A 10,714-nucleotide genomic window follows, 5' to 3' on the forward strand; every position below is an offset into this window, starting at 1 on the left:
CTGAAGACATTGGTTCACTTAAGTGAATTTATGTGGCTGAGGATGTAAGGCTGAGAGAGCCAAGGCATACATTACAGAGCGGCCTTAATGTACTCAGCTCTAACTCGGGCACTTTAATCCTCAGGGGATTTCTGTTCACAAGCTCAAGTGCTTCTAAATGTGAGTCAAGACTACAACTTCACATGAATCACTCACTTGCCAAAATCAGCTATTCCACAAAATTTACCAGGCATTTTTTGTTCAAACCTATAAAGCTTTAAAACATCAGGGTGTGGGGCTTTTAAAAGAAGTTTTAACGAAAAACCCTGTAACCTCAACATGAAATCAATACTCCTAAAAATCCCTGTTGGAGAAGAAACTAACAAAATCAGAATTAAATAAATTCAGATCTTATTTACTTACAGATAGGGATGTTAACTGCATGGTAACTACCAATTCCTGCCTCTTTGTGCCGTATTTTCATGAAGTCCACCTACCAGATCAAAATTGTTCCAGTTCTTCCACAGCCCCAAAAGCAACATAAACTATGAAAGTTTAATAATGGCCTCTAGTAAACAACCCATATGGAAAGTCTACATATTTTTATGACTTGCATGTTTTCCTGTTGACTTCTGATTTTCACAATTTTTCCATTTTAGAAGTATTTTTCTTCCTTCCTGCTAACACTAGAGAAAACTGGCTCCATCCTAAAACTCAATATGTACTAACTCTGTCAAAAGCACAAAATAATTTCTCTCCAGAAGGTCACTTTTAGTCTTAAATCCCTTTGTAAGTGTCCCTTGCAGCCCAGTACCTGTAACCACGGCTGGGATGTGTCATACACAAATAGATATTTGTGATACACACCGTGGGACAAAGGCTCCTGCTACTTTATGACAAAAGAAGGACTTACCACAGAGAAGAAATTAGAAGAAAATATGACCATAAGTCAATCATTTAACAAAAAATGGAAAATAATCTCAGGATGAAACCTTTATTGGGGACTAACTACCACGCTTCGGGCACCACAAGTGAGTCCTAAATTTCAAGGTCCTTTCAGAGCTATGGCTACCATACAATATTTCTATTTCTTTACACATTATATTTTTACCTGTGATACTGCTATGTGATATTTAACATATGTAACAAGGGAGAAATTCCCTCCCAAAATATCCTGCAATCTCACTGCTCCTTACTCCTTTACCTGGAGTTAGCTGGGATGCCTGAAACATGCTTTGCAACAAATTTTCCACACCTGCATAGCAAGGAGTAATTTCTAGTAGGTGACTGATACTATTAAATCTAATTCCATGTGTTTCTATTTTCTGCATATGGATCACTAGATATTAACATTTCAATTATTTATGAGTTTATAGTAACAGTCCTTGTTATGGACACAAATGTCTGGGGACAGAGAAGTAAGTGAGACTTATGCAGCTGGAAAACTTCTGGGAACGAAATCCCTTCTTCAAGGACACATAGTGTGCATGTAAATTTTTGAAAAACTTCTGAGAGAACTTTTTACTTCTATCTACAAGCCTATTTTTATAACAAAGTTCTGAAAAGCTGCACACATTTTTTCCTAACTCTTTCAGCAGGGATTTTATTTTGCAGTCTAGTAACTGTATCTTCTAGAAACATCCAATTCATATCTTACAAACCCTTAAAGTCGGTGGGATTCTTCTAGAGCACTCTAAATACAGTGTGTAACAAAGACTGGCAGAACAAAAGCTATTTTTATTTAAATAAAGGCATAGCTATGCAACTTCTTTTGGAGCCTATCAGCAAGATCCTGAGTCTGAGGATCTGATTTGTGAGGACTTTCCAGATGAAAAATATTCCCTAATTGCAATGAATATGGAAAGATTTCTATTCCCAATGCAGCAATGTGAAAGAAAGCAAATCATCTGTCATTCCTGTTAATTTAATTACAGGACCACATTCAATTATTCAATATAATATGCAAATAAGGTGAGTTGACAGCACATGATAATTGTATTCATTATACTAATTAAATCAAACAATAAAAGGGAATAAAAATGTAATGAAATAGAAGGATAATTTAAATTAACAAGAATATTTTAATTAGAAACTGTAATTCTACAGTCTGATATAGCAGGACTGGCTATTGAAAGACGGGACATTATTTTTATTACACAGTTTAGCTTTAATGTCCATCCTTGGTATCATGGGACCTGTTTTTGTATAGCAGCAGATTAAATGGTGGCCAGAACAAGAGAATCCCTTTTCCCTGCTGGTCCCTCCCGAGGAGCAGATGCCCAGTGAAGCTGTGAGCAGGGGCTGTCTGGCTCTGCAGTAAACAGAGCTCACGTGTGGATACAGAACAGACAGGGCAGCTCAGGCTCACCACTGGCTTTGCAGAGCTTCAAATATTAAAGAAACACTCCTTGCCTTCTGCAGTTTGCACTTCCATAACTGATTTATTTCTTCAGTGACAGCAGCTGCCCTGGAAAAGCTTTATGAATGTTAAAACAAAATAGGAACGAAGGAAGGGAATATTACTAATATATTATATGTGGGCAGAGTCAGCAAAATCACAGTCTTTTTAAAATAAACAGAGCAAGCACTATCAAAACACTCAGGAATGTGTTCCTCAGGAATCCATTGTCCTTAGTGCTCCTGACAGAATCACTTGGGGCTGCCCAAAGCCAGGCGTGGTGCAAACACCAAGTGGGAGCCCAGGCAGAGCCTCTGGGTGGGACCCAGCAGGAGCTGGGGGGAAATCTCAGGCTCCAAACTGCACAAGAGAAAAGCACTTTCCTCCTTCCTTCTTCATTTGCTACTCAGCTAACTCTAAAGACTTCTACAGACAGTGTAACAAATGAAGCCAAACCTGTATTACATTAAATGACTGGCATATGATGCTCTTGGAAGATTTGTTCTATGAATGTGAAATGTTTAGGAAATTGCCCTCTTATGATTTTGACTGCATAGTGGTAGTAGTTCACTTACTTAAATCACAGTACTACTACAGAGGGTCAATGCTGAGGTTGACAGGCTGTAAAATTTCTGTTTTAGAAATCTATCTATTCTCCAAACTGGGGAACTGCTTCACTTTTTTTTTCCTTCTTCCAGTATGCTGCTTTGGATATTTATCTGTTGATGTGGATAGAAAAAGGAACCACAAAAAGGGATGCTGAAAACTCCAAACAACTGTTTGTCCTTTTCTGTTTTGAGTACTGAAAGAAACGAAAACATACCTCCATGTGTAATAAGAAATACAAATGTAGAGAGGAAAGGACTTTAAACTACAAACATTTCCAAACAAATGCATATTTGACTGCAAGAAGAACCTGAATCTGCCCTGAAATACATCACTTACGGACTCAGTTAAAGTTGATTCAAACACTAAGTAGAGCTTTTTGGCTTTATAGAAATTTGTTTTCATAACTCAAGTCTAGTGTATCTATTTTTATTACACTGTACTTGCCAGGACTTCAAGCCTACTATTTGAAAACTTTCACTGTGAGACCAATTTTTTATTTTTAGTAGGACTCCCCAGATGATCAACAACGGAAGAAAAAATTGGAAGCTCTTAACATAATAAAAAATTAAACCATAACTGAATGAATAGAAAGCACTTCCCTCTTCATGAAAAGCAGCCTGTCTAGTAGAAGTCACAACACAAAGAGCACCTTAAAATAATGACCATAAGCAAGTCATACTGCTTTGCCTGGTAGTAAAAGAAAAATTACTTCCTTTCACTAAAAATCCTTCCCAGTATTTTTCAAGTACCTGAGTGAGGAAAGCCTCAGTTTTTCAAAATGCTTTTTTAAACAAAAAAGCCAAACCCAAATGCCTCAGTTAAAATCTTATTAACGAGGAATATTAGAAATGACATAAAAAGTTAAGTACATCATGACATGTGACATTGGTGCCTCCAACGCACAGCACCCTAAAAGAGAGCTTTTAGTGTATGAGAAGGACTGACACAGCAGGGCTGTCTGCCTGAAGCCCTAAACCTGACACTGAGGGCTGCAGAGGCCACCTTCAGCCCCAAGAGCACAAGCTGAAGGGTCCAGGATCCAGCTGGAAAGCCCAGCCCAAGGCCAAGGCTCCCGCCAGGGCCCAGTGCCCGCTGCCCCTGGATGGAGCTTCCTGCTGGCACTGCTGGCACGGCAGGGTGGCACTGCTGGCACTGCTGCAGGAGCCCTGTGCTGCAGGAGGAGCCCTGTGCTGCAGGAACCTTGTGCTGCAGGAACCCCCTGTGCTGCAGGAACCCTGTACTGCAGGAACCCCCTGTGCTGCAGGAACCCTGTGCTGCAGGAACCTCGTGCTGCAGGAACCTCGTGCTGCAGGAACCCCCTGTGCTGCAGGAACCCTCTCTGCTGCACTGCTCCTGCAGTGCCAAGTCCTGCATGCAATGAATCCCATCTGTTTGGACCTGTGTGCCAGAACAGAAATCCTTGAGCTGAGAGAGAAGATGACAGGGTTTGCTGGCACTGCTGGGGCCAGCTCGACCCTGGAGCAGCAGAGGCTCTCAAAATGGCAGCAGCACCACACAGGGTTAAAAATGACCACTCTGAAGTGCTGCCAACAGGCAGTTCCAGATCCTGAGCGGGATTTTGGTCACACAGGGTAGGGAGGCTGCAGCATCCTCCCTCCAGCTGTGGCCAACCCCACAGAAGCATCACTGTATAATTTTATAATACTTGTGACAGCATTGTCAGCTTTAAGATATTGCAGTGTTCCAATTACAGTCAATAACTGTAAGAATGTTATAGAGCAGCTTTTCTCTAAAACCTTTCCTGACAAGTTTTAACACTTCCTCCAGCTCATCAGCTGAACTGAGGGCACTGAGCTCCTCACCCTGAACCCCTATCCCAAAAGCTGAGCAAAACAGGGAACAAGCTCAGAGAGAGAACACAGTGAGTACCTTCCCAAAATGCAGCATTCAGCTGAATCGAACCCAACACGTGGGCACTGTAATGCAGTACCTACACATTCAGTCAACTTCTCATGTTCCAAGAGCCAGTGCCAAGGCCTGCCCTGCCCAATACACCCTGAGATGTTACAGATAAGCTGAGGAAACCAGGAGATTTTTAAGACCAATAAATTTGAAATATTTTTTGAGTTTTGTGTCTGTGTTGCTTTATAAGGCAGTAAGAGAGGTCACAGAGTCCAGTGGCAAAAGAGGACAACAATTAAGGAAGCTAAAGGGGAATTCCCACTGTCTCTTGAATAGGGCATTTAGTTCATGACTGGAAAGATTCATGGAGAAGAATGGCTTAGACCTGAGCCCTGGCAAGCAGGGAGACAGGTACATTGGCATCCAAGGACAAGTCTTCATGGGAGAGTAGCTTAGTTTGCTTCAAAAAGGTTTAACTTGGGTACCACAACCATCTGATTAAGTTGATGTGAAGCTAACTTAGAATTAAAAATATCAGTGGCTAAGTGTGCCTTGGCAGGGTGCAAGGCCAGTTCAAATCAATGCAATGCCAGCACAGGAACAACAAATGGGGTTTGCTTATGGACACACAACATCAGTGTCTTTGTCTTAACACACAACTTCAGTTTCTCTTTAGCAAACACATCCATTTGTGCTCACAGAATCCCAAGCGCTTCAAAAGCAATGCTGAGGGGATGAATTTCCTGACTAAATGAGAGATCCATGACTAAATGTGCCCTTGATAACTTCTGAGCCCCTTTTCCATTTGCCTTACCTGGTTATCTGGGTTGTTTACAGTGAAGTAGCCCACACAAATGATGACTTCGTGCAGCAATCCTTCACAGGTATGCTGAGAGCAGTACCACAGCAGGGAGCTGATAATGTGCCTGAAGGCCAGGGACAGCCCCTCAGCTCCCACAATCGACTGAAAAATAGACCAAGAAACAGAAATCACACTCCAGCAGCATGTTCTAGAACTTGTGTGAATTGCATACACATCAACTGCACCCTTCTGGGGTGTTTTTGCAAAGTACAGACTATGTTCTTCCTTGTGAAAGGCCACAGTCAGATCTCTTTTTTCAGCTGCTTACTTTTCACAACTGGAATATAATATTAAAAGCCACAGAAGCAAGAATAAATTCAAATTTTCAAGGGACACAGGAAAAACTGGATTCTGCTTATTTGACATTCAGTGTAGCATTAGGTTGACCATTTCATCTGACATACATTACATGATCCAGGAATATTTAGTAATATCTCTTAGAAATAAGCAAAAGAAACCAAACCATTTTCATTTCTGCAACAGAGCAAAATGCATTTCTCGTGAATAACTCATGCTCTGAATGGAATACAATGATTAATAACAAATAATGACTTTTCAAACATTACAAAAAGTTAGAAACATCCAAAAGGAGAGAACAGTCAGCTGCAAAGCTTCTTGGGATGTTTTTTAAAAGTAGGCAAATAGCTGTAACGTGGAGATTCAGAATTAGATTTTATCTGTGCAGCCTACAGCCTCTATTTAATAAACATGTCAAGCAGACAGAGCGACACAGGGTCAAAGGGGAAAACTAAAGCACAAGGAATGAGCATGACAGTCTCCTAACTCTAATGAAACAGCAATGCAGGCCTGAGAAAATCTCTTTCATTTCAGAGTTTTCTTCATTTTCTACCTTGTAGCACGTGGTAAATACATATACATAAATCCCAGGCTGTGGCATAGTAAAGCAGGATCCTTGACAATGGAAGCAGCCTCATCTGTGGATGCTTTCGATCTTGAACTTCAAGCATTCTGGTAAGTCAGGGTATTTTCAAAATTTAATGCCCAATACAGCCACCATTTACTGTTTTATGTCATGTGAATGCCATGTTCTCAGGTCCATCCTTATTTAATTAGTGCTGTCTGTGCATGCTGTGACCCAGTGCTCTGGGTTTGACCTCCTCTGATAACAACAGGTCAAAGGGCACCTGAGTTTGTGTATAAAAGTTAAACTAATTTTTCAAGGAAACTATGCTTCCTTTTTAGCCAGAATTAATATCAGCTCAGGACCCTGTGCTGTTTCTCACTACCATCTTTCAATTGTTTATACTGTCAAATTAAATGAAATATATACCCATGAGCCATCTGTGCTAATACAAACTCGGGAACACCAGACCTCTTCTGCTAATCAGAACCCCCTATTCCACAGCCCTACCAATTTGTGATAAAACTATTCCTTAGAGATAATGATCACACAGGAGGCTCTTCCCTCTTCTGTCTGCCAGCCTGCCATGGCCCACGGGGTCAGTGTCCAGCAAACTGCCTCAGGTGGATGTTATTTATTTTTAACAGTACAGGAACAAACCCCATTAATGCACGGGAAGGAGAGCTGCTGAGCTAGCCCAGGGTGCCTGTCCATCACACACAACAGCATGCCCACAGTCCAGCAAACAGCTGGACACCTCCTGAGCAGAGCCCTGTGCCCCTGAGCTGAGAGAAGCAGTTCCCACTGCTGGGGTTCTTGGCCACCCTTCATGCAAGAGTTACTGACTTGCACCATTTTGGGTAGAACAGGCTAACACAGACCATGGGGTTTGGAGGTTAATGCTGACTGTTTATTACAAATACTGGGATGTAACAGCGTGGGTAGAGGGATAAATACAGACTGGGTAAGGAGGAGATGGTGTTTTAAAAATGAACAGTGATTTCTTGGGATAGCAGGGAGCAGCCCTGCAGCCAGTGGGATCTGCTACAGCTCCCCTGCCAAGTGTACCTGCTCCAGCCAAAGGCTGACTCTGGCATACACCTGTAACACCTACAGCAACACAAACAGCCAGTCTGTCACAGACCCAGAGTGCTGAGCCAAGGTTAGGAGGGAACTGCCTTGACTGACAGAATGAAATGGAGTCAGTAGTGTGTGCAATCAAACTCCAGTCAGTATCCTGCTTCTGTCCCTGCAAAGAAACCCTGATTGGACTGGTGCTGCAGCTGCAGATGAACTCTGCTGCACACACAAGTCTTGCTGCTGTTGTTACAGATGATACCAAACGTACTGAAAGTCCATGGCAAGAAACACCAACTGAAGGAGCCACACTAAATTCTTTATTTGTGAAAAGCTCTTGCTGAATTTAATGCACTTCAGATGGAGAGTGTGGTACAGCACACTACAAATTACACATGAAAAAGAAACCTGTTCGGTTGAATTGTGTAAGATTGATGCTGCTAAATGTGTTTTCAAAGCAATGCCTTCTGACAGGTTTTATATTAACAACACAACTTTACTAACTTACCTGAGAAATATACCACTATTTGTATGGCATTCATTTACACTTGAACTCTGTTCACAGACAAAGGTAAATAGTCCTTCTCAGGACTCGAAATGCAACTTTTTTTTTTAGTTTAATAAAAATTATGAAAACATATTTTCCAATTTTTGGTCAACAAAATTTTACTTGCTAAAGAAATTATATCAAGCGATTGTCAGTTTCAGCTGCACAATCTTAAATCAAGTGGCCTCCAAAAGCACTGGAAAATATAATATGTGGTTATAATACAAGCAAATCCTTTCACATAAAATAAACCGTTATTTCATCCTCTGGACTAAGATTTTTCTTTTTACACTTTTGGGGCTTAATAAATATAAAAAGCACTATGCTAGAAACAAGTAAAAAATAAGTTGGAAAACATAATGGATTTGATTCAGCATTTGAAGTATTTTAAATTTTCACTTTTTGGTTAAAGCCATCAGCCACAGCTATATGGCAGACATAACAATAGTTAGAAATTTCATGCACGAAATCTAACATTTAAAAACTCCTTCAATAACTAAGACCTTAAAGACAAAACTTAGTCCAAAGATATAATCAATAATTAACATCATCCCACTAAGAGAAGTTTTAAAACATCCGTTACCTGGAAGGCAGGCAGGTCCAGAACAGCAAAGCTATTGAAGAACCGTAAGCTCTGGATGGCCACCTGCACGGTGCTGGCAGCGTAGCTGTCCTTGGGGCTGGCAGTGCTGGGGTCGGAGCTGGTGCCGTGGAACAGGACGCAGTAGAGCATGTGCAGCACCCCCACCAGATCCGTGGCCTGCAGGGCCGCGCTCAGCCCCGTGGGCTCCTGCCGCCCGCTGTCAAACACGCTGCAGCACCTGCCAGGAACAGCCACGTGAGACACTGAGCTGGGAGCCAGGGAAAGCCTGATGCCCCAAGTGCCAGGAAACCACAGCACTTCCAGAAAATACTGGAATGATTAGGGCACTGTCTCATGCTCTCTAATTGCAGTGCAGCTGTATCATTCAGGATCCTGCTTCACATCCCGCCAGCGCCGAGCCTGGGGACACTGGGAGCACGGAGGGGCTCCATGCAAGCCCTGCCTCGGGTCAGCAGCCTGCTCTCACCTTTGCTGCTTGCAATAGCAGCCAGCAGCAGTGGGAGAACTCCCTGGAGCCTCTCCTGCCACAGTGATGGGCTGCAGGCACTGGAACAAACTGCCTACCTAAGTAGCGAAATAAGTTACTGGGAACAGATGATCTTAATCAAATGGGTCTGCAGGAATTCAAGAATGAAGTGTGGAGCAGTAGGAAAACACACTGCTCCTTACTTCAGGCAGATGCTGTTATGGGAAAGTGCAGCAGGGCAGCAAAGCACAGGCAAGCACAAACCAGCACAGCTCGTGCACACACGAACTGGGTCCCTTTGCCACCTTCTGGGTGTGCACATAAAATAATGGAGAAGGTTTTTGGTTATCTTGGATATCAGCACAGACAGGCAAATAACTCAGGACTGCCCTTTCCATTCTTACATCCAGACTTCCAAAAACACTTCACATAATCCTTCATGATTTTTACTATTCATGTTTTTTCACATTATTAATAATCCAGAGGATGATGCAGGACAACTACTAAGTAGACTAAGAGTATCACTACCCTGGAGGCTAAATAATGTGTGCAGGGTAGGCAAGCACAAAGCGAAGCCTCAAAATAATTCAGCAAGTTTTATATTCTCTGAATTCTAATTCAAACCCATAACATAAATTACCTGAATTTCATTTTGGAAACATATCTAGTCAATATTAGTAATCAAAGGAAACACTAAAATAATAAAACACAGCAAATAGTAACAATGAAAATATGCTACATCAAGGACTGGTTTTTACCTAATTTACTATATTTTCATCTTTAAAAAAAAAGAAAAAAAAGGAAAAAAAAAGAAGGAAGTGTCAATATCAAAAGAGACTAAAAAGATTGATTGTATATATGATTCCTTGCTATAATTAAAGGAAAATATGACAGACTATATGAGAAAACATTATAAAAGGACAACTTAAATGAGGGCATTTCCCCCTTTTATAACTACTAAAAGCAAAGGAAATGGAAGTGAAAATCAGAACCATTTTCTAAAATAATCTGTAAGTTTGAAGACCTCAGTTTAAGAAAGCAAAGACCAGACACTCAGAGGGCTCAGAATATTCCTGTTGAGCAGAATCAGGAAGGATTTCCCTTGACTAGAGCAGCTCTCAATAATCTGTCTGTATCTGTACCAGGAGCACCCTGCACTCCTCTGCTACAAACACTGGCTCCAGTGACATTTCCAACACAAATTCTAGGCAGGCTGACTAATCCTGCTTTTTACAATTGCAGACAGACTTCTTCAACAGAGAAACTAAACCATCAGCTCAGCAACAACCACGTTTTGGCAACCATCATCTTGTTCTGTCATTTTCACTTTTCCTAGTGAAGCAAATAAAGCAGGCAAGAAAGCACCACCTTACCCAAACCAGTGTCTGTCCTTGAGAATTTCTGTCAGCAGCACTCCATCCCTTCCCTGGAGCACAGGGAGGGAAAG

The 10,714-nt window shown here is 41.6% G+C and overlaps 1 protein-coding gene across 2 annotated transcripts in view; it reads right to left on the reverse strand.

Moving 5' to 3' along the window:
- The window catches only part of SCAPER (S-phase cyclin A associated protein in the ER), a 135,817-nt gene that overhangs the window by 13,786 nt on the left and 111,317 nt on the right, over positions 1 to 10,714 (reverse strand). For both annotated transcript variants that reach the window (XM_005419697.2, XM_031055946.1), the window contains 2 exons: positions 8,781 to 9,018; positions 5,664 to 5,813 (listed from right to left, as the gene is read on the reverse strand). In XM_005419697.2, the coding sequence (XP_005419754.1) occupies positions 5,664 to 5,813; positions 8,781 to 9,018 (388 nt within the window). The remainder of the gene's footprint in view (positions 1 to 5,663; positions 5,814 to 8,780; positions 9,019 to 10,714) is intronic.

Source organism: Geospiza fortis, unplaced genomic scaffold (assembly GCF_000277835.1).
Source record: "Geospiza fortis unplaced genomic scaffold, GeoFor_1.0 scaffold171, whole genome shotgun sequence".
NCBI lineage: Eukaryota > Metazoa > Chordata > Aves > Passeriformes > Thraupidae > Geospiza > Geospiza fortis.